Source organism: Platichthys flesus, chromosome 11 (assembly GCF_949316205.1).
Source record: "Platichthys flesus chromosome 11, fPlaFle2.1, whole genome shotgun sequence".
Taxonomy (NCBI): Eukaryota; Metazoa; Chordata; class Actinopteri; order Pleuronectiformes; family Pleuronectidae; genus Platichthys; species Platichthys flesus.
Genome location: NC_084955.1, coordinates 7,475,775 through 7,500,138, shown reverse-complemented (window position 1 = coordinate 7,500,138; position 24,364 = coordinate 7,475,775). Strand labels below are relative to the sequence as shown.

Below are 24,364 nucleotides of genomic sequence, written 5' to 3'. Positions count from 1 at the left end.
GACTTATTTATCTAGTGGACATAGCTTATTTATATCCTTCCCATGCATTAATATTTTGTGGCCACGACTTATTGTCTTCGTCCCATGTGTTATTATTGGCCAGGCAATACCCCCCCCCCCCCCCCCCCCAAACCCAAATATCACCAGAGGGCCTCCTTAGATCTGTACAAATCCATGTAGAACCACTGATGGTAAATAGGAGATGAAATTGTCATTGTGAGCATGTTGCCACGCTTGCATTAGCATTTAGCTTAAAGCACTGCTTTGCCAACTGTAGTAAAGCGTCACAGAGCCTGGAGCATGGCTGCTGAACCAATAATGCGGCTGCCTCGGTTTGCTGTCCTCCTTGTCGCCAAGCATCCACCTGTGCAGATGAGAGCCTGTTCAGCTCTGCTGCAGCCTGGGGGCTCCATGCACCCTGGGGGAAGCTAAATTGTGACGGCTTCTTCTGCCAAAAATGGAGGAAAAGGCAATTCGCCCCTCCTCGAGCTGCTATCCCTTCCCCCACATTCTATTATTTTGTGAGACAGCCATGGCTACCATGCTAATTACGCCTACTGCAACAAACAGTAGCTTCTAAATGGCCCAGCCGCTCTGTCTGCAGCTAGCCTCCTACAGCCCCAGCATGACAAACACCCCAACCTCTCTTTTTCCCCATCACTCCTCTCCTCCTTCTCTCTCTTCTCTATTTCAGTCATTTCATCACACCATTTTTCATGCTCGGAGACCGCATTATATTTTAGCTCTCCCCCTTTCTCTGTGCTTACTACATCATTTACTCCCTCACTGCCACCTCTCGTGTCCCTTTTGCTCAGTCCAACTCTGCTGCAGGCTTTTTAGAAGGAAAAACAGAGAAAAATGCACCGCAGCCAAAGGCACCACACACACACCGAAGCCTGAGCCCGGTAGACTGCCACTGCTAGACCTTTGTGTGTTGGAGGGAAGGTGGATGAAAGAAAATGCCTGTGTTTGGATCATTTTGCTGGTGCAAGACAGCGCAAGGCTTCTCCTCAGTTTGAATGTGGCGTCAGGAGCCTGCAGTTGCAGTGACGAGGATTTTTTGGTCAATTAGTCCTCATTGTGACAGACACAAATACATAAACACTGCAGTTTGCATGCTTTCAGGTGACTTGAGTGTCAGCACATTAAGATCCAATGATGTATAAGTCATCTGTGCTCCACCTTTGAAGTGGAACCAAACACAGATATATGATACAATGGAATTAAAAATGTATGCATTATGATATTTTGGTTTTTTGTGATTTTCAAATGTAAAGCCCTATGCTCTGTAGAAGAGAAGCTTATGTAACCTGACATATCTTTTTCACATACTCTTCATTTTGTTTCATCTGCCTTTTCTTAAAAAGGCTCTATGGCTCTCTAGTTAGCATTTTCTATTTTCTTGGTTCAAGAGAGTAAAAAACATTAAGTTGTGTTATTCATGGGGGTCAGGTGCAGGTCTGCTTATGTGCCAGGAGCAGTGATTTCTCAGTGTTCCAGGTTTTAGTGCACTGTCACTCTTCTGGTGAAGAAACACTTCCTGCATGTAACTAAAGCTGCTTTCAGACATGCACTGCATTCTGGAGTGACTGCAGACATTGCCCAGATGAGCTGTATGTGTAAGACAAATCACAACAACAACAAAATCACATTCACAATTGTGCAGAGCCCAATTGGATGTTTATGTTTATATCTGTCAGTGAATGTTTGGCAGTTTTGTTTGACACATGTCAACAAACTGTAGATTCATAAGGAAAACCAATTTGTTGATAAATGATTTCATCTCTATCATCAGTCAACTTTCTGTACACACATGATCAATAACCGTCTAGTCCCAGATATCAGAAGAGATTCACATATTTCCTCTTTTTATTCCCATTTATCATTCCTATGTAATTTGACTATTGAAACACAAATGATCAATCAACCTTTATATCCATGCAGTCCTGTTTGTTTGCTGGTAATACTGGCAGAAGCTTCTTGTGATAGCTGGAGGAGGTTACCTCCCATGCTGCTCCTCTGTGGTGGTACCTGAAGCATTGCTGCCTCTACTCATGTGGAATAATGCAGCCTGGTCACTTTATTTTGGATGGTAGTCTTTTGGATTGTACACTGCGTGAGACTCACAGTGGAGCTTTGTCATTGGCTGAGGAGGAAGTAAAAAATTGTCCGTCTCAGCAGATGCCTTTCCAATCCACTGCCCTCCTAATCTTTTCTTTTTTCCCTCTCCCTTCGCGTTAAGAGAAGGAACTTGCTGCAGTGCAGATTAATCAGAGGGATTTAATTAACTTGGCCCCGGCACACATCAAACCTGGAGACAAGACAGGCTATAAACTCAGCCAATTATCTCCTGCGGGGAGGGAGGGAGGGGACCCTCGTGTCCACCCACCTTTCACCTAAACCAACTGCAGAGCTGATTTCTTCCAGTCCCTTCTCCATACCTAAACTGTCTTCATATGTGTGTGACACCACACACCAGCATCAAGGGTGAACGGTTGTGTTGGGCCACATTAGGTTTTTGAAATTAGTTTTAGACATTTCTTTGGTCCAGACTGAAACTTTTCATCTTCAGCCATGAAGTTTGGTTCAGTGGTTCCTCGTCCCCGGATGATAAACACGCCTGACTGTGGTGACCAATTGACTCCTCCTTTTGTGCTATTATGACGTTTACATTTCAGATTAGGAATGGCGTTTCTGGACTGTCATGAAACTTGTGGCACATATTTATGGTCCCCAGGGAATACATTTTAGTGACATTATTGACGAGTGGTAACCTGCTATTATTACAAAGGTTACATGTTAAAACGTCAAAGCAAAGCAAAGTAATATAGAGGCTAACTTTCTTTTTTAAGCGAGGTTTGAAGCTAGCTCCTTATTTACTGTGGCCATGGCAGGAAAGTTAGTGCAGCATAATACGAAGTTTGTCTAAATGTCAAAGAAAGTTTTCTCACAACTCTATTATAGTTTTTTTGTGTTATTTGGTGGAGACGTGAGGAGTATATCTATGATGCATTCCCCTGAGGTGCGAACTGTCTGCTTTGACTTTGTTACAGAAACATGTAACCATGCTTCTAAGAATTTGTTTTGATGCGTTATTATGGTTGATGATCAGTCTTCCGAGTTTTCGAGGTTCTTCTTGTTCGAGAACTCAAGTTCTTCGAGTTTTGATTATATACTATATAGTATGATATATTTGCTAGTATACATGTGATGACATACAATACAGTTTGTTTTTAGTCTCCTGCTTTGCTTCAGTAGTTAGTGGCTTTTCTTATCTGCTGAACAGGACAAAATTAGCTACTTTAAATATATATTCATGTAATACCTAATTTGAAATTATGGAATCTGCACCAAGCATTTTTTATATGATTTACGACATATACAAGTCTTTATATTGCAGGAGAAAGCAGCTAGCATCGTACACACAGTGCAGACAAAGTCGAGGGATAGAGAAATGATGTAACCATTAATGTTTACTACCAGGAGCACAAGAAACCAATGAGAATCTACCTTTGACCAAAAACAGCAGACTTTTGGTGCTATTTATAGAAATAAGCCTACTTTTAAAAGGCACCATCACACACGGATGGGTTTTACTGATAGATAAATTCATCCAGTAGTGTGTCTGTGGGTGTAACCGTTTATAGATAGGAATCAATCACACTGGTTATAACCATGTACATACAGCACATAAGCCAGTGTTGTGGACAGATATAATAATCAAAGTCCAAATGGAAACAAAAGGTCATTTTGGCTGTGAATACAGATGTGATTTAAGGATAATATGATGAAATTTATGTGCATATGCGCTCTAATGTCCTGTCAATCCCTTTATAATTTGACACACATTACAGACTTTTTAATGGACAGTAAGAGTAAGAAAAGCATAAGAAATCAAACAATGCATTTTCACACACAGCTCTGTATGAGCTCTGAACGGTTTCCAAATTCACATCGTGCACATAGTGATCCTTAAGGGGTTTTGTGTAACAGAGAAAACCTGAATCATGTAAATATTTGTTGTAGCATTTTTAGAACTTGCCACTGTTCTCACGCTGATCCAGTGCAGATCCAGTGTCTCCCAGTATCTCTTCATGTGATCCCACACTGACTTTGTCATGTTGAGAACTCAGCTCTGTGAGGGCCACATCATCTGTTGCAGGGATTCCCTGCTCTTCTTGTTACTAAGGATATTCTGTATGACTGTGGCTGATTTTTGAGGTCATTGTCAAGCTCCAAAATCATTTGGAACAAATCCTTCCCCTTCATGGTCTCGTGCGGGCTGATCGTAGTGGTAAAGGTGGACCCTTGTCGCGTTGGCATCGGATGAGGGTGGGGGACAACGACCAAGGGGGCGCTGATCATGGATCCCAATTGGCGGCAGTGGACAAGGACTGTGGACTATAGTGGATCCGATCTTGACGGTGGATCATGATCTTGCTGGCTGCTGACCATAGACTATGATTGCAGCTGGACTGCTTGACATATAGTATTGAAGTTATCCTTCAAAATGTTTACCCTCATCAATGCGTCTAAAAACTTTAATCTTGATGATGTTTTCCTACACCTGACATCTATTGCACTTCTGTCCGTCCTGGTACAGGGATCCTTCACATGTGGCTCTCTCTGAGGCTTCTACGTATTTTTACCTGATTAAAAAGGGGTTTTAGTAGTGTTTCCTTACTCTTGTTGAGGGTTAAGGACAGAGGATGCCACACCATGTTAAAGCACTATGAGACAAATTGTAATTGTGAATATGGGCTCTACAAATTAAATTTGATTGATTGATATTTGACTGGCCCATGATTAATAGATAATGCAGAGTTAGGTCAGAGTTTTGTGACAACACTCCTGGAGGCTTCTGTTGCAGCGGCTCTGATGTGCTGTGCAGAATGAGGAGCCTGTATCTACTCATGCAATGCTGTTGTTTGTATAAAAGGCATCTATGAGAAGTAATGTCAGACAATCATGGCAAGGTCACGCACTCTGTCAAAACTCTCCAGTATGCTCTTTGCATGGTTTCATCATTGTGTCGCCTCTTTTCATAGTGTTGACTGCTACGTTACTTAAACTGCCAGCGAGAGTATCTTGATAAGATCTGCGGAAAGTTTATCATCTCTTCTGATCTCTTATTAGGATGAAGGCTGATATGAATAAGTTCATTTGAACTTTTAAATGTGTGTCTAGATGAAAAGTAGTATTTAAAGACCAGTACTGGCACACTGAAATATCACAGCCGTGCTCCCTGCTGCAGCTGCTGATGCCATACTACTGTGTTGCCACGGCAACCAGGACAATGTCTGCTGCTGCATGTATGGGGATGGTGTTTGGCTGTCACTTGTCAGGATGGGAGAGCAAGTCCGTCTTACATCATGTGCATGTTCATGTCAGGAAATTGACTCGGCACAAGTCAGTGTGTGTGTGTATTTGTGTGTTAGTGTGTGTGTGTTGACACAAATTTGAGATATTGTGGTTTATTCATGAATCACCTTGAAGTCACCTTGCCTTACAACGGAGTCCAACAGCCGGCCTGTCAATGTCGACATTCCATTCCAGATATGCGAGTGTGTGTGTGTGTGTGTGTGTCTGTGTGTGTGTATTCTTCACATCATTTTTTTTCTTAGCATCTTTCTCTACTGAAAGCTACCCCAGGGAATTTTTTCCCAGCTCGTGGTGTGTGTATGGAGTCGTCCTGCTGACCTGCTGACCTTTACACTTGCTCTTTCGAACACACACACTGACAACAAATACCCTTCTAGACGCTTGTAGTCGAGACAGCTGGGGAAATGAACGCTCACATGGACGACACATTATGAGCAACGAGTCTGCAGACAAAGAGCTGTTCAACAAGCATAATACAGAGAGCTGTCCTCACACTGTTAATCATGTGCTGTGGACATTTTTTTGTGCACTCCATAATTGCTCCTGGGTTACTGCTCACTTTGCTGCAGGGACAAAGACGTGAACTGGAAGGAGTCAGGAATCAGTTCACCATGACATCACTGCTGAGTCTGGTTACAGGTGCAACTGATCACACCTCTGACTAAACCCACCCGCACTTTTTTTGCACTTTGCTCCAGTTCACGTCTGTGTCCCTGCAGAAAAGTGAGCATGTGCATTGGGCAGAGCAAACAGGCCAGTGAATCACAGTATCATCATGGTTGTGTTAAGTTACTCAGGCAGACACACGGCTTCTATGACTTTTCTCGACCTGCTATCAACTAAGGATCTGTGGCTGGATACATATACAATAGAATAATATCACATAGCCTTACATGTGGTAATTAACACCATTGCTGCCTTCATTGTGCCTGGATGTCAGTAAGAAAAAAATTATACTAAATCAATCAAATGTATTTTGATAGCCCATCACAATTTAAAGAATAGGGCCTAGCAAGGTGCAACATCCCTTGCCCTTGACCCTCAAGAGTGAGAAAAAAATGACCCCAAAAAAAACCTTTTGACTGGTCGCAAGGACGAACAGAAGTGCTATTGATGTCGTGTGTAATAGGGCATGTCAACAAAATAACACTATTTGAGAAGATACTTTGTCTAACATTAATGGAAGTGTATCAATGTGTAAAGTAGGGGAGCAGTAATGGCATTTGTAATGGAGGAGTTATTTCCAGTAATGTTAGTATAAGTGAGCAAAGGTTCAGCACACAGGCTCTGATGCGCAATGGAATCTTCTTCAAAATGTAATACTCTCAACTTATATTATATGTGGGTAGTCTCCATTGGTTAATACAGCAGCCTGGTGCAGTAACCATTTCAATCTGCTTGTGTTCTTCACACACACAAACGTTGACATACAAATTAGAAACTACAATTGTCAAAACCGTTCTCCAAAGAAAAATGGCAATATCACAAATTTTTTTCAACAAATTCCTAAAAAGCATTTAAATAGGACAGCTATTTAGTGTCATCATAGAGCTGCAACATCCAGAGAGAGGAGATAATGTTCAACTTGTTTCTTACCGACAGTCAATGTTAGTTTCTTTAAACCACAAATGTACCCAACTGGCCTTGGCTTTGTCTCAATCCATCATCTTTCTCTCCCCCTAGGCAAGTTTTTATTTTGTCTAACCCTAACAAAGCCTTAGGTATAGCCATGCACGAGCTGTCCTGGACAAGGCAAAGTTGTGGCGACGATATAGTGGCATCACATCCGAAACGGCTTATACATGTAGCTTTGGAGGAAACGTACCAACAAATTAAAAGTTAGACGTGCACTTTTATTGCAAGCCACCTACACTATAGTATTTAGTGATTCAGTTAAGATATGTAGACACAGACTTAATGGATGTATCTGATGGAAATTAAGTACTTTAAGCTGCTTTCAGACGATCACTGGACTCTGCAGTTCCTAGGTTTTCTTTCCGGAGGAGATGAATGTGTGGTGACAAATGTGATATTGAGAAGCTCCACGGTTTGAATGGACTTTCCCTGCCTGGCCTCCTCCTGGATTTCTACCGACTTTATACAAGAAGTGGATCCCTTTCTGGATTCAGTTCTCTGGAGGGGCGTATGTGTGAGTGCAAATGTCAGAGTGAAAGCCTCAACAGTTTCTGTAGAGTGTCCGGGTCAAACTCTTGTATTAAATATGCAAAGAGTCTTGAGAAAATAACAGGAAATCCTCCGCAGCATTCGCAGTGAGCGAGTGGGGGTCCTGATAATGTTTGTAACATGTAAAAGGCCCAAAAATGAATAATCTCTGAAAGAGAAAGTTGTGCCATACACTTAAAAGAAACCGAAGAAGATGTCAAGAAAGTATTCAGTGACAAGGGCCGACCCCAGTGTTGATATGAACAATATTTTATACGCTACATCCTGCGTCTGCCTGCTGCACCACCCCTCAACTGGAAGCTCTGGAGATTTGTGTTGTTGTGAATGCGTCTGAGCGGAGAATCTCCTGCTGCCACATTCATGTGTGAAAGGTAACCTCTGCTGAACCAACTCAAACGGCCTTAGAGACTGAAGAGGTGTAATGGGAACAAATAGTCCACTGCACCAATGACCCAGTTAGGAGGTGAACCTCAGCAAACCCCAGGGACTTCTACTGCTTTGCATTCGTCTGTCGACAGCTCGTGTCAAACACATGAGGGATCTGTGAGGCTCTGCCATTGCTCCTCTGTGACTTTGTTTTGTTGTGATTATTTTCAAATTGATTTATTTCCATGAAAACGTCGATATGGACATTTTGCTCTATGCGCGCAGTTAGTTGATCAAATCTGATCAGCCAGCGAATCCTGATTGTCTCATGATGTTTGGACGTGTAACCTCTGAAAACATGTTTATCCTTTGTGTTCCCGCTGTGTGTTTTTCAGAACATGGACAAGACGCATCTCCCGTCCGTGACGCTGATTGTGGGCTGTGGAGTGTCTTCACTCACGTTGCTGCTGCTCATCATCATCTATGTGTCTGTGTGGAGGTGAGACAATACAGCCTGCATCGCGCTGTGCGGAAAGCAAGACAAAGCTCTGCCATCAGCATGAATTGACTGACTGAAAGTGAAAAAGGACAAGAGAAAATTATTGTGCTCCCAAGAAAACAAGAAGCTTCAATACAAAACAATTGCTCCGCTGCTGAAGTAGTTTAACTGTCGAGAACACACTTAAATCAAACAAATCCTCTTTGTTCTCTCGTCACAAACAATAAGTGAATTTGTTTTTCCTCTGGATTTCAGCAGCAATTCTGAACAATGAAAAATATGAGAAGGCTACTCATTCGTGTGGATTCTTTGTGTGAACAAGTTTGATTCTGAAATTAGTTGTTTTAGTTCTACTTTATTGTGATACCGTTAAAAAACAATGTTGTGTAAAGCAACATACTTTTTAAAGTTAGACAAGTGAAGTAAAGTAAACATTATTGGCTGCATTTCCCCCACATTTCCCACATCAACTGTGAGCTGAGGATTTTATTTTCCCTTGGAAAAGGGCAAAACAACACATCTACACATACATAAGTACTTTATATACACATTTAGGTCTACATGTGCAAAACAATTGAGCAAACAATAAAAAAAAAAAAATGTACCACCTTAGCCCTCCAGGCTGTACACGATCCATAAAAAAACAAAGAAAGTCATGACAGCAATTACATTTTTTATCGATAAAAGAAAATATAAAGCTGGTGGATGACTCTTCAGGGTGCTGTGGCTGTATGTCTGTCAGGTCTTGGTCAGGCTGAAGAAAACACACATGGACGTCTTCACTGAAAATGTGTGACTCTTAAGAAAAGAAAGTCATATGCAGAATGTTGCTCTTTCCAATTGACAAACGATATCAGAAAAAATATTTTAAGTGCAAGCTTAAATGTTGTGTCAAATTCAGTCATAGTAAGCGCTCTCTCTTGTGTTTGGTTTTCCTGCAGGTACATCCGGTCTGAGCGCTCAGTCATACTCATCAACTTCTGCCTCTCCATCATATCCTCCAATGCCCTTATTCTCATTGGACAGACGCAGACGAGGAATAAGGTAAGAGCCAGTCAGAAGCTGTTTTCAGGCATGACCTCTGGAGGATGTCCGGAGAATTGGGTCAGGACATCGACACCGGCTTAAGCTCTCACCACTGAAAGCTCTCTAGACATCTTAGTTGGTGTCTTCTGCGTGCGTGTATGGCTCCACTTTTTCATCCTTAGATATTTGTTTACTTTTTGACTTATTCATTTTTGCGTCTGCTGCATGTTAGAGCCATCATCATCAAACCCACCCACTTGCGGTGAATCCTGTGTAGGATCCCTTGCTGCTCGCGTCAGCTCCCCCAGACTGTCTGTTGACTTTTTGCAAGAGACTGGACGTAGCAAGTCAGCAGAAAGTCTGGAGGCTCTCATTCAGATATTTGCATTCACACATGCAAATATCTGGACAATGTTCGGATGATCTCCGTCGTTCAGTGCATGTCTGAAAGCAGCTATAATCTTGGATGTTTCTCTATAGTGATGCACGTTTCCTGATTATTTCATCAGTGATATCATATATCATTGTTCTTGTCTTTTCTTCCTCTGTTGTTTCAGGTGTTATGCACCCTGATAGCCGCCTTCCTTCATTTCTTCTTCCTGTCCTCGTTCTGCTGGGTTCTGACAGAGGCGTGGCAGTCGTACATGGCGGTGACGGGTCGCCTCAGGAACCGTATCATACGGAAGCGATTCCTGTGTCTCGGCTGGGGTGAGCGTTCTGTGTGCTGTTGGCTCTGTGGCTCCGATATTCTCTCTCTCGTTTGCCCTGTGTTGAGGTCCGTTTTTTTCCTCCCCCCAGGTCTCCCTGCACTAGTAGTGGCGATCTCAGTTGGATTCACAAAGGCAAAGGGATATGGAACACCAAGCTAGTAAGCACACATGTCTATAAATCTACCATTTTGTTCCGCTTTCTCTTTAAGTATTAATACAGGGATATCACGTATGGTCGGGGGGGTTGCAGGATGATTAACCTCTCTTTCTTTGTCTCATCTATCTTTTACCATCCCCATTTATGTCATGCATATGGTCCTCTACCTCTTACCTCATTCTATACTCCCTCTTTAAATCCCTCCACGGTCCTCCCCCCTCCTCTACCTTTTCTCTCCATCATCTTAATTTCTCCATACGCCTGTATTTCCCTTGCTCCTCTCTCGTAGCTGCTGGCTGTCTCTGGAAGGAGGTCTTCTGTATGCATTTGTTGGACCTGCTGCAGCTGTTGTCTTGGTATTTCCCTTTTTCGTCTTTAGTCTGCTCGTCATGGTTTTTTTTAACACCTCCACACTGAATCAAATAAGGCCACAAGCTCATGTAACAGTTTTTACAGCTCATCTCGTCTGCATATACCAGATTCTAAATATACAGAGATTCTCTAAACTTATGATATCATGTTGGTAACATCAATAAAAATAAGCAACGATAAATAAAAAACTTGTTAAATAAATCACAGTATCAGATAAAGACACGTCAGATATTAGGCAAATCACAGTATCAGATAAAGACACGTCAGATATTAGGCACTGTTAAATCAATTCTTGAAAATATGTTGTCATCCACAGATTCCAGCGTAATGTCAAAAAAATAAGTCCTTTACCAAACGAATTTTGTCTTCTATTTTATTCTTTTCATTTCCTTACCTTCTCCTTTCCTTGTTTACTGGCTCTTTTCCTGCGCTGCTCCACATTTAGCTATTCTTTTCCTTTTCCAATTTTCCTTCTTCTTTTCTGCCTCCTTTCCTCATTTGCTCTTTTGTTGCTTTACTGATTCCTTTCAAATTTTTTTAATCAAGATTTCCCTTCCCCAAGTCTGCCTCACTCTTCCCCCTATTTACTACCTTTTCCTCTGGCCTGCCTTTTTAAGAGTCAATATTTCCTTTTCTTTTCCATCCCCACTTAATTTTTGTCTTCTCCCCCTTTCTTCCCTTTTCCTTATTTATCTCATATTTTACTCCCTACTTTTTTCCTATTCAATTTTCTATTTCATTTTCCGAACTTTACTTTCTTTCCTGCTTCCTCTTCCCTCTTTTTTTATCTCCTTTTCACTTCCCATCCTCTCTGCCTAACATCTAATTTATGTTTTCCACAACCAGGGTCAAACTTTTGCACAGCGACAATTTAAATTAGAACAAGGACAGTCTTTTAGGAATAAATTAATATACAGTCGTATGCTAAACTTTTTAATTACAGATCACAACATCACTGTTTAAATTATCTCAATTTTTTATGTTCCTTGAATTAAATGTAGCTGAATATTAACTTTTAAAGCTTATTTCTAATGTCTGTTTGCAGCAGGAGGTCTAATATCTTCCCTTTGGTTAAAAAGTCATCAAATTACATCATATTCCCAAACCTTTACCTCAGCTCCCTCATGTACAACCTACACAAGAGCTAAAGCACATGTGTAAACGCTGGCAGAGTACACCATGCAATGACACTATGTCCTGGTTTCTCTAATCAAATCCATTCGATACAGTTTCAGTGATGCACTTCCTAGTGCTGTGTTCCCACCTACAACTGAACAGCTTGGTTTTGGATGTTGTGTTTACACAAGCTGCTCTTCTAATAAAGAGCTACTGCTCCAATTGGCCGCCATACTGGAGGCCCAGCTCACTCTAAAAAGCATCAGAGTGTCTTGCACAAGAGATTTGAATAAATGCTCAAAGAACTAAATTTGTTGGAATTACTACAGTCAGGTGATTCCCCCCTCCCCCTGCCTTTGATTTCACACAGCTCATATTTAATGTATGATCCCTTTTTTCCAGCACGCTGTCTATATTGAAAAATTAATGTACATGTTAGCATCTCATCTTTTCCACTATTCTTTACTTCTCATGCTTCATCGCGTGGCTGATAGTTTTTGTCTAGCATTTAAGATGACACATTCCTTTTATTTACAATGCAGACCCTACAGTAAGTACTGTGTGTGTGTGTTTGCATGTCATTATCAGCATCATCCTCAGAGTAGTGCTGCATGTTGTGAAGTGATGAAAATGTCTTTGCCCTGCTTTAATCCTTTGCCTCTTCTCTTTGACAGGTTAACATGGTTATTGGGATTCTCGTTTTTAACAAACTGGTGTCCAAAGACGGCATTACTGATATGAAACTAAAGGAGAGGGCGGGGTATGCCTTATACCACACATCCATCCTACACAGTGACCTATAACCAGTCTGAAAACTCAGCTAGTGGGAGGGACAAGCAAAGCTATTGGCTTTTTACCTGAATCTATCCTAGGGCATTATTGTAGACTATGCCAAATTGGCTGAAGATGACACCTAATTTGTATCACCAGCAGAATGAGGGGAAAAGAAAGATGATAAGAGAAATGTGACTGAATTAATCAAAATAAGATAAAAGACCAAAAGACAATGTGTTTTCTCATATAGCGAAGACTATGACTGATGCTCCTGAGTTAGAGATAAATGGAGGGTAGAGAGAATATGTGGGGGAGGGAGTCTGGTTATTGGTCCTCCACTGACTGAGCAAGATAATGACTCATCTCATTGCTTTCTTTTAAGTTTCAAACGTGTTGCATTTTCCTCCAGCTGCTCTTTGCAGGTGTTGCTATCGATGTAAAGCTCTGTAAAACCATCCATGTCTTTTTTCTCTTCTTTTGTTGTTTCTTATAAAGGGAAGCAGGGTAAGATTCAATAAAGAACTAGGAAAACCCTCCTATTTATCTGTTGGTTATGATAGCACTGTTCTCTACCAAGTTGCTGCTGAGATTGCAGACTGCAGTGATAAAGCTGTAAGATAATGCTAAGACAACTAATGGATCCAATGACCAGAGCTACAGTTCTGAACCCCAGATGTAATAAGCCATAGTTTTCCATAAAAAAAAGTCGTTCAGAGATAGGGTAACTCTGACTTGATCTCTTTAACTTCGCCTGACAGAGCCTCCTTTGATTCAGAGCAAGTCAGACATTGGACGGTGTACACATTAAGCTTCAGTTGTGAGCAGGTGATGCACAAAAAACCCTGCAAAAAGTAGTCCAACTCTATTGCATTTGTTGTTAAATACCTTATTCCACATTATTGCTGGAGAGTGTGTTCAGTTGTTTTCTTGATAGCATTGTTGATAGGATCTGCCAGCGCAAATCTAACCCAGGCTAAACTGTTGACATGAACTAAAATTGGAAAAAGTGTTTCTAGACCTGGTAGGGGAAATGTCTGTAAGGTGTTACAGCAGCCATGTGTTCAGAGGGGACAAAAACCACAATGTGGGGCAACCAGCATGCAGGTTTAACCCCAAAAGGGTCGCTTTAGTGAAGTAGTCCGTTGTCAAGTAGGCAACACGTGAAAGCCAGGGCCAGTGTATTTTAATTGTGAGATACTCACACCCAGTGTTAGTGTGGTTTGCAGCAGTTTTTGTTGTTATTCTTTGACCAAGAAACTCTGGTTCAACACAGTATCTTAAAAATACTCTGATACCTGTGGTTTTAAACCTGTTCTACCTCTAACATTAGAAAACCCTGGAACAAATTTGACTAGCTTGCTTCCTAACACTAAGCCTTTTCGGTAAGGCTGTTTTCACTGGCTTTCTGCCACTGTGCGCTCTTCTAAACACTGAATGGGCTCATCTGACCGTTTGCAGTAAACAACATGTCAAACAATTTCATTGCACCTTTAGGTGTTCTCAGTTAAAAATGCTTTGATAACTTTTCTTTGCACTTTATTGAAGTTTGATTTTAGGTAAAGAAAATGTTTGGCACGCCACTGACTACTAGTGACCTGAGCCTTATGATGTCATTGGCTTGTCAGTATCAGCTTTCTGAAATAGTGAGCACAGAGCACACCTGCACCCTGCTTCCCTTTACCTCGCAGGCTGTTTTGTCTCCATTGGCATTGTTGGTGCATTCAAATGTTATTTTCTTTCTCTCTCTGAAAAAATGTTTGCTTTCTCCAATGATTTCTCTGTTCTACTGTATTTGTTTTTTGCTGTCTGAAATGTCATGTTTGAGTTTGCACAGAATCCCCTCTCTCTCACTCAGGGCTCTCCAATCAGGAAAACTTCAGTCTCAGAAGCCCCCTCCCATGTCATCAGTGATTGGGTAAAAATACCTGCCCATCCCACCCTCTTCTTAACGTATGGCTACCAGCCCTGCCCATCACCAAAACTGCTGAATCCTCTAGCAAGCAACTCTGATTGGCTTACCTTTTTCCCTCGCTTATTTCCCTCACTATTTCACTATTGACCAATACCTCCTGTTAGCTGGATAGACATAACACATTAGTGCCTCAGATTCCTACCATTTCTGGTACGCTTTTAGTAAAACTGCGACTTTTTTAACAATAACAATGCTAGTTGCAATAATATTAATATTTTCTGATCATTTGAATGGTGTGGAAATGTGTGAGTGTGTGTGAGGTTAGTGGGTAGTCAATATGGTGCGTACTCTGCCACTGATGCAGTAACTCGTATTTATGTCAGATTGTCTGACATTTAGCACTGGTGAGATTGTTGAAAGAAATGCAAATTAATCCATGCAAGTGAATTTGAAATGGAAAGGTGGTTTGTTAATGAGATAATTCCTTCTTAAGTTTAAACTTAAACAGCTGGAGTTTGGACTGGAGCCTAGAAACCAATTCTTGATCCTGATAACAGTGTGTGTGACAAAGGAATCTGAGTATAAGGTTCATGATGGCCAGCCAGAGAAGCCATTCGTGTGGAATAATGATTCCAGTCTCTATGACAGATTTTTATCAATTGGAAGTTAAAAAGATAGACACTGTGAACCTGGCAAAAGTGACGCTCACTCTAAAACGCCAGTGTGGACTGCGTCTTTTCTAAGGCATACGACAGATGTTATGGCCTTCACAAGTTACTGACAAAAAGAGCCCTGGTTCCCTCACGTCTTAGGTGAATGAAGTCAATGAATTGCGGATAAAAAGTAAACTTGCGTTTTCTCCTTGATGTCGTAAAATAACAGTCCTGTTAAGTTGAGGTGAATCTGTCCCTAGTCTACCTTTCTCACTAACCTTTATGGCAATTGCAGCGATATCATTATCTCATCTTGTGATAACAAGACAATTATTATCTTGTCTTTAGTAACATTTAATGGAAGATGGATAGAGCCCTGTAAAATATAAGGAGTTAAAATAATTTATTTCAACTCAGCATCTACATTTAACCTAAATTTACTTAAAGTGTTTAATGCAGGCATTTTCCATACTTTATTTTATATCGAAGCCAACTTATTATACTTTACAGTATAGTGGTTTGACATTGACGGTTGATAAAGTATTGAATGCAATATGATGATTAGCTGGCCATACTTGGCAATATGGGTGCACATCTCAGTGAAGGCCGGACTACAGTATAAATAATAATATTAATAAATGAATACAAGAAAATCTGAAGGAGCCAGTTTGAATGGGCCTGATAGTAATTGTGTGTTCATGAGGTGTAAACGCTCGCTGTTTAATAGTAAGAAAACAGCTCAGTGGACCTTGAGTTTTTCTCACACATTTTGATTGAAGATTGACACAAACCCTCCATCATCTGCTTGTATCTTGTCTGTCTCAGAGCTGGACTTTAGCTGTCACCTCTTCAACTGTGAATGTGGCTGCTACAGTACGTCATTGAAAAAGAATGACTAGTGGCTACAACAATCCTGGCCATTGTACAAAACAAGTGAAGTAGAGAATGCGCCAATGAGTCTTGTTTATCAGATATAATAAGTGATACACTGCCAGGTGTAAATTCATGAAACCATGTTCTGCCACTTGTATCAACTACATCCTGTCCCAGGAGAATACCAAGGCACACAGGCTGTGTAGACCACTCAGTGTCCTTTTGTCTCTTCTGCCCGGCTTGTTTGTCCACACTGAGAATATTGATAGGTGCTCAACCAACTCATGTAGCTGTTCTACCTTAGTTTCATTTCAGACACTGTATCTGAGCTCCTCAGATTTTCTCTGATGGTAAGCCTGCTGCATCAAGTGGCATTTTTGGGGACATATGTAATGGTTGTGAAAAAAGGATTTGTGATTAGATGTATCAGGAAATGAGGGCCAGAACTGCCACAGATATGCCAGATAAGTGCCTGCTGGCAGGGCCCATGGGGTCTGGTCATTATCAGCCACAAACAACATGGGGCCACCACCATTTGGGCTTCCCCTGCAGAGGGAACAAGATTGCACTGCCATAACGGTGCACAGTTTAGAAATGGAAGGATCAAAACTGATGGCCTTCATTATCCACAATGCAGCTCAACCGCTTAAACTCACTCTGGGAGAGGGAATTAAAGAGAAGACTACTCTATAGTAAATTAACCACTTACCCACCATATTTCAGATTTCTTTTTTCTACATTGTCAAACTTTGTGTCTTTAACACCAACAACATGTGTTTGTAAGTTGAAAGCGTGTGTCCGTTTTGACCAATTAGCATAGGTAGCCCCCCCCCCCCCGTCAATGCTCATAAAAGGGCATGAGTTTGCAGTGCTGTGTGAACGCAGTAATCACAGAAGCTGAGAGGAACATCATGGAAACCAGGAGTGATTTAACGAAAAATAATAAGATGCGTATCGGACACAAACTTTAAACAAGGTGTTATATTTTGTAGTGTCGGCAGTCAACATAAAATACCACAAACAACGACAACAAAATGTAACTGCAATCAATGTATCTGATGAAATTTGCATAATTGAGGTAAAACCCTATTAATACATTAGTTAGATCTCAGATTTGGATTCAAAATAAATATTGTGAAACACAGAAGAGAGAGGGGGAAGAGAAAAGGAAACACAGCAGTGCAGGTGAACCCTCAGACGAGCATCTGTGGATACTTGACTTGAGCCTGACCGACCCATCAGGAACGGACCACAACTGATTATTTTACTCAAGCATTTCAGTTGTCAAGTCTGCGGAAGAGTGCTCTTCATTGTGCGTAGATCTTGTTCCTGTGTATCAGAACAACTCCCAGATAAGAAAACATCGGTGAATGTCAGGATCTTCATAAAAACTGCGTAAGTTTCTTAAGAATGGTTTGTGAACGAGGCCAAATGACCTTGGGTCTTATCTTTCCCTCCACATACTGCTCAAAGTTTGCAGTCACAATGTCTCTCAAGCTTTATCAGGGGGTCAAGTTAAGAATGCGAATCCAGCTTGAAGATGCGATATGTCGTGGCTGCTCTGGCTTGTTGACAGTTTGTAATCAAAACGGGATATCATTGGTTTGAAATTAGGTCTTATATGATTTGTGCCAGCCCTGTGGTGATGTAGCTGTTTTTGTCTGTGAGAGTGACCATCCAATTAATAAGAATGACTTGTTTCCCTTTTGAAGATAGGCAAACACCTTCCACCCATTAACGTCTGTGTTTCAAATGCAAAACATGTTTAATGTAGCTAATTAATTTATGCAACACCTAATTTAGAATGCGGCAGCATCTGCACCAGGCAGGTCAGCTCTCACCCCTGAGACAGGGCTCACTGCTGGGTCTTCCCCTGGTTGGCGTCTCCTTTACCCTTACATTTAGAGGCTAATATACAAAGACGATTAGAACAGCCAAGAGAGACCTAATTCCAATTCATGTTGGCATTTGTTTCCTCCTTAATAAACTTTTAAATTATTACAATCATCACGGCTGTGTATTTACAGGTTGTAACAGTAGGTTAATCAGACATTACTCTTTTAGCTGAGATGGGTTGTTGTAGCTTCCAGTTCCTTGCATTCCATGTGCTGCAGAACATCTTGTGAAATGAACAGAAGTTTGGTGTTTGACTTAAGGACTAGATTGTACCAATATGACGCTCGTCCATAATATATATTTATTATTTATTAAGCTTAATGCGTCTCTCCTCTCCCCACCAACCACCCATCTTTTGCCTCCTGATCCTTAGGTACAAGGAAATGGTGTTGTATTTCAGAAGTGTTGATTGCTTTTTAATATCACTGCCTACGGTGTACATTTAGCAGTTGTATTGCCCTTTTACTTGAAATTGAATTTCTTCCATCGTGTGATTTTTTTAATCCAGGCGTCCAGAGGCTACAAACATTGATTCCTTCTTCTCTTCAGCTTTATTTGCTATTCAGCAGGAGGCCATACTGTTACAGATTAGTTTATTACTCGTCAATAACTCCAGCGCCGTGGTCAGTCTTAGTCAAGCAACACATGACAAAGACAAACTACGTGAAGCTATAAATGGAACCCTGATGGTGTGGGAAGGGTTAAAGGATGGATTTCCGGATGATTGGGTGTTGGAAGGGAAAATAATTGACGTAAGGACAACTGAAGTGGTGTCGGGGCAAACCTGGTATTATCTACTTTTTTCTACAGATGTATACTTATTGAAATGCATAAAGAAAGTTAATATTTTCTACAGAGAACTCATTAAAACCCTAATAACAGCTTTCAGTCATCATCATTAGGTCCGTTTTGCAGCTTATTGTCATTTGAGAGAATAACAGACCAGGGGCAGACTTCGGGGCGTCATGCTGAGACATTGCGAGTACTGCAGCTATAATGGAATTTTGAAACGTGTATTCTTCAGTGTTCTTGAAAATCAATAGTAAACATCAGTTTTTGGTGTCATTCCCATATGCCGGCCACATACCGATTCTACTATTACTATTACTAATACGATTCAAGCGACTTAGCAGATGGATCTAGATGAAGAGAGTTAGCAGAAGGATCTTAGAATTGAAAAGTTATTATATTGGGGAACAACCAGTTCCAGCAGCATTTCTCCCGACAGGTCCCCTTTGGAAGAGAACATGTCAGCCACACTTGTAAATCGCAGCTGGAAACTTTGTTGGAACAGTTGGAAACAAAACTCTACACCATAGATTCTGAATTCATTCAGAGTCCGGAGGGTTATTGTGAGATAATGAAAGTGTAATCTTTTCCTTGCACTCATTGTTAGCAGTGCTCGCAACTGAATACTAAGCTCCGTGATTAAATGTTTTAATCTAAAAAGGATTCTGGAATAACTTTGCAGCTCTATGGGGGAGGCTGGTGGAGGGAAGATGGTTTACTTAGTACCAAATGTACTGATGTTATGTAACACGTTCATCAGAACCAAATAAGGTTGTTTCCTTAACCAACGCTGACTGTTATGGCCTGGTGTGTGTTTGTTTACAAGTTTCAGTTTATAGTTAAATTTAAGTTAGGAGTAAGAGTAAGGTTTGGTGACAGACAGTTTCTTGTGATGGTTAGGTTATGGTAAGGGGCTAGGGAACGCATTGTATAAAGGTTTGTCCTCAGAGCTATATATAAATAAGACAAAAATTGTGTTTGTGAGAATGTAAATCTTTGCATTTGAGCTTTGCATAACTTACAATGAGCAGGTAGCACAGACATACATGACCAGGGGTGGGGCACATCTGGCACATCATTATAATCAGGGCAGCAGAGATGTAAATCCTCATCAGGCTCGTGAAATAGATGAAATTAGGCATCGGCATGAAATTAGGCATCGGCATGAAATCTTTTCTTATCACAAGCAGATATAAGTTTGAATGGATGAAATCTACCTGTTCCAGAGTCAGACATCATCTTAGCCTTATCTACCCTGTGCCCTGAATCACACTCAGCCAAACCCAAGACCACACACACCGAACTCCGAGCTGGACGGTAGCCCTGAGAGAGAGATTGTGCGAGACAACTGTGACACACTGTTTGCGTGACTGTTTGTGCGTGCTCGTCTGCGCACGCGCATCTATGCGTGTCTGTGTATAGGTGCATTTGTATCTGTTTGTGTATGTTACAGCGTGTTAATTTGACTTTGCAGTCAGATGACAGTGCCACTGTACAATATGACGCTCAAATGTGCCAAGTGCGGAGTTATCTCTTCGGCTGACGTTTCCACCACAGCTACCAGTAACGCCATGTTAGTCCCGCTAATTATTTTTCCTTAACTCTTCTTACCTCTGTTCTCTCCTCTGCTGTACGCCTCCCTTCTCCTCCCTTTCTTGATTTATTCCTCTTGTCATTTTTTTTTTTGTTCTCCCTGATGCCCTGACAGGGGATACTTCATTCAGTATGAGAGACGCCTGAAGCTTATGTGCTTCTCCTCTAAAGAAACTGTTAACTGTATATATGTAATTAATAATGCAAATGGGGTTGACTAAAGTTTTATTGCGGTTGTTTCTCTGAAAAGATCAGAGTGACAGAGCTCAGTAGAACAGATGTTGAGTAGGCATTGGCTATGTATGCAGAGAGGACATCAAGCACTTTGTGTGTGTGTGTGTGTGCGTGCGTGGGTGTGTTGCTGTGATCGGAGTGCCTAGATTGATTAGTTCTGTTATTTTCAGCCTGGGCCTTCATTTTCTACTTCTAACTACAGCGCTGATAGAATCTGATTGTAGAGAAAGAGGTTAATTGTTCCTGCTTTTACCTCTAGAGTGTTGCTCTGGTGCAATCTACAACATCTAAATAGCTACTTCATTTTTTGCAAAGCTTTGACTCAACAGAGAATACACATCATACTCTCTGTTGGTGATGCACTGCACACACATCATTGAGTACTCCATAGTTCAAGAAGGCTGTATACATATACAGAAATTTACAGAAATATGTATTAAATTCTGCATCAGCTACATAGCACTGCAGTAAATATTTCACATGTTGGTTGGGTATTGCAGTACCATGTGTGTAGCCCCATCACTTTTAGTCTGAATGATTGATAAGATAATTTAAAAAATGCAATAGAAATTGACTGCAGAAATGTTGTTTGTATAGAAACTTACTTGAGTTAAGTGCAGATGGTAGAATGATTGCACAAGGATGTATACTGTACGTATACTATGTGTAACGTCTTACCTGATTCTGCTCCTTTAGTCCAGATTTTGTTTTACTTTTTTGGGGGATACTATACATTTTCTAATGAAGTCTGGATGATTATTGGCAGATCTAAAAACACCAGGCAACATTTTATAATGTTCCAATAATGTTTCTTCTGCTTCCATCTCGTGTCCATGACTTTTGTTGGCACCAACCTCATCCTGTGACTACTTTTCTTTGCGCCCTGATCATGTTTCTCTCCTGGGATTTAACCATTTCCAATGATGAGATTCCCCTAAATGTATGTCAGTATAGCTAAACACAAAAGCCAGCATTATTAAACATTCAAATAAAAAAAATGAAACATTCCTCTGGCCCCACCATCGCCCTTACATTTTTACCAACCTTGTATCTCTTCTTGAATAGAATTGGTTGGTCTCAATACAGCAATCATACCTTTTTATTAATAATGTGACTTCTGCTCTCATCATGGGTCATGACTTCATTAATGTCAGCCTCTGAATACAGGCTTAAGTTTTTTTTTTCTGTTTCTACTGGCCAACATCAGTGGATCACATGCTACATGTCATGACTGGTTTCAGGCTTGCATTGAGATCTCAATTTTGTAATGTCGTGGGAAAATAGTGCAGTCAGTAATATTCTCATTACTGCTAACAGAAACTGATTATTTGAGAGAACAGTGCTCTGACGAATGACGTAAGTCAGGAACCAGGTCCAGACTGAAAATAACTGGATTGCTATTTTCTCTAATTTGTTTTGACAATTTCCAGCATTTTTATCCGTGACCAATTTCTTACCAAAATAAAACAATTGTTGTGGTACTGAGTGCCACTGTGGGCAGGGAGAGAAAACGGTGGCCAGCATCAGCAAACCCATTCAATGCTACGATAGCCCAATTTAATACCAGAGGTGGAAAGTAAGTTGATAGTTTTTAATGCTAATACTTTGTTCTTTTTTTTTATTTTATTTAGCTATTACTTAAATGGATCTTTTTTACATTTCAGACTTATGCATCGATACAAACTACATTTGCATTAGAACATGAGGTGTATTATGCAAAGTAGCATTTGAATAAAACAGACAAATAGACTATTTAATAACGATATTTTTTCTTTGAAGCATGGGAAATATAGTCAATAAACTTCAAACATATCCTGTCATTTTAGCAACAATAATATACTGATCTCTTAACAAACTTAACAGTTTCAGCCAAAAATAATGTTTTAACAAAACAAATGTCAGAAGCATTTCACGTGTCCCTTTTGAAGCGTGAAGCACCTGTTCTTAGATCAGCCACATCATGGTGTTTTTAATCAAAGGCCTTAGTTCGAAACTGGGAAATATTATTGATGACTCCCTTTGACCTTCACATTAATATACACCCCACAGCAGTCACTTAATGTCAGTCAGCAACACGCTCTTACTTTGACTTTAAATAGAGAACACCACTTTCATTTAGTCTTTGTTTTCAATTTTACATTCTCTGTCAAGCGTGAGGCAAAAACATGACACATGGATTTTAACACTGTGGCATCTCACGCTCCATAAACTTCCTTCCAGTAAGTTTCATGGACAGCTACTTCACGCTTACAAGACAAAGTAAAACCAATAACTTATAAGGAAGTATTGCTTTATTGTTGCATGGCCACAATTACATTTTAGTAAATGTCCTCTGTAAATCTATTTAACCCCTGTTGAAAAGGCTTGATGAGAGAATGAGTCAGAAGAAATATTGTCAGAACAGCAAAGTGAGACCAACAACATGGGCTGGGGGAACGACACTTCTCTAGGCTCTCTCTCTCTCTCTGTCCCTCTCTGCTCTGCCCCCTCTGTTTGTCTTTGTATTCTGTTTCAGCCTCATTACACTTGTTTTTTTTTTTCCCCCACTGCTCACCCTCGCTCCTCCTCTCTTTTCTGTGGCACTAGACCCTCTATGGTTTGACTGAACCATCTTGAAACATACATGCATGTAATATATGTGAATTATGAGCATATATCTGCAGATAATGGATGTATGTTTTTGTATGTGAGAGTAACATAATTACTTGTTGTGATGTTATGTATTTATGCATGGTTAGGCTGCTAACACATGCTAATAGTGTGGGCAGTTATCAAGGGTACGTAGGATGTTGGTTTGAGATTAAGTAAAGCATTTTTTGATTAACAAAAGAAAAACCCAGTTTATACTCTGGACAGAAATTTAGTTTAAGACTGCCATAGACTGTTAGAAAAATACTAATCATAGCTAATGGAAAACATCAAATGTTTTTTTCTGCAAACTTGTTAGGAAACATTTTGGCTTTTCCCTGTGTCATGTTTTCAAAGATTTGCTTCTGCTCTCCTTGACTGTAATTCCCCTCCCCTCCTGCAGGGCGTCATTGTGGAGCTCCTGTGTGGTTTTGCCCCTCCTTGCCCTCACTTGGATGTCGGCTGTCCTCGCGATCACCGATCGGCGCTCTGCGCTCTTCCAGATCCTTTTTGCCGTCTTTGATTCACTGGAAGGCTTTGTCATTGTCATGGTGCACTGCATCCTGCGCAGAGAGGTACCTCACTGCACAACTGAACCTATGTATTTACTTCTTCTTGAATCAGTATGGGACTGTAAATGCTCTTTGTGTAATGATGGTATTTTGTTGAAGTTTCCATAAAACTAGTGCAGGTCCCTTCTACCTGTAATGACTCAAGCAGCATTTGAATAGTTGTTATGCCTGCAAAGTAAAATTTCTCACGTCACTCCAAGAAGGTTCCAGGTCCGAACCTGCCGACACACTGGCGGGTTTTCTGTGTGAAGGTTATTGATTCTGACTTGGAACAGAATCTCCGGAGTTGGAGATTCATTTTCCTTTAGATGTAATTGTTATGGAGGATGGTTGTTTGTATCCATAATATTAGCCCTGTCAACCTGTCTGAGGTGTACCCCGCCTCTCAACCAACATTACCATTGTCTAGAATAAGATATATTGAATGCTGGAATTTGAAGATTGGGGTAGGATCCTTAAGGGATGATTACTAAGGATTTTGTCAAATCCTAGACCTTGCCTCTGGCTTTACCAACAGCCCAAATGATCCCAAAATCAATATGGTCATGATGTGCCATTGGCTTGAGTGTCCTTAGCCCAAAAAGTGCATTTTCGTGTTTGTTTTTTAGATTTATCCCTCGCCAATAGT

General features: G+C 40.7%; 1 protein-coding gene across 4 annotated transcripts in view; it reads left to right on the top strand.

The window, feature by feature from the left end:
- Positions 1-24,364, top strand: part of LOC133965329 (adhesion G protein-coupled receptor B1-like) — a 65,980-nt gene that overhangs the window by 31,972 nt on the left and 9,644 nt on the right. For 2 of the 4 annotated variants that reach the window (XM_062399819.1, XM_062399816.1), the window contains exons 7-14: positions 8,328-8,431; positions 9,373-9,475; positions 10,015-10,165; positions 10,256-10,325; positions 10,614-10,680; positions 12,487-12,572; positions 20,184-20,282; positions 23,568-23,739. In XM_062399819.1, coding sequence (XP_062255803.1) covers positions 8,328-8,431; positions 9,373-9,475; positions 10,015-10,165; positions 10,256-10,325; positions 10,614-10,680; positions 12,487-12,572; positions 20,184-20,282; positions 23,568-23,739 — 852 coding nt within the window. Of the gene's footprint in view, positions 1-8,327; positions 8,432-9,372; positions 9,476-10,014; positions 10,166-10,255; positions 10,326-10,613; positions 10,681-12,486; positions 12,573-14,441; positions 14,502-20,183; positions 20,283-23,567; positions 23,740-24,364 lie in introns of all 4 variants that reach the window. The other 2 variants (XM_062399817.1, XM_062399818.1) reach the window with 2 other exon arrangements.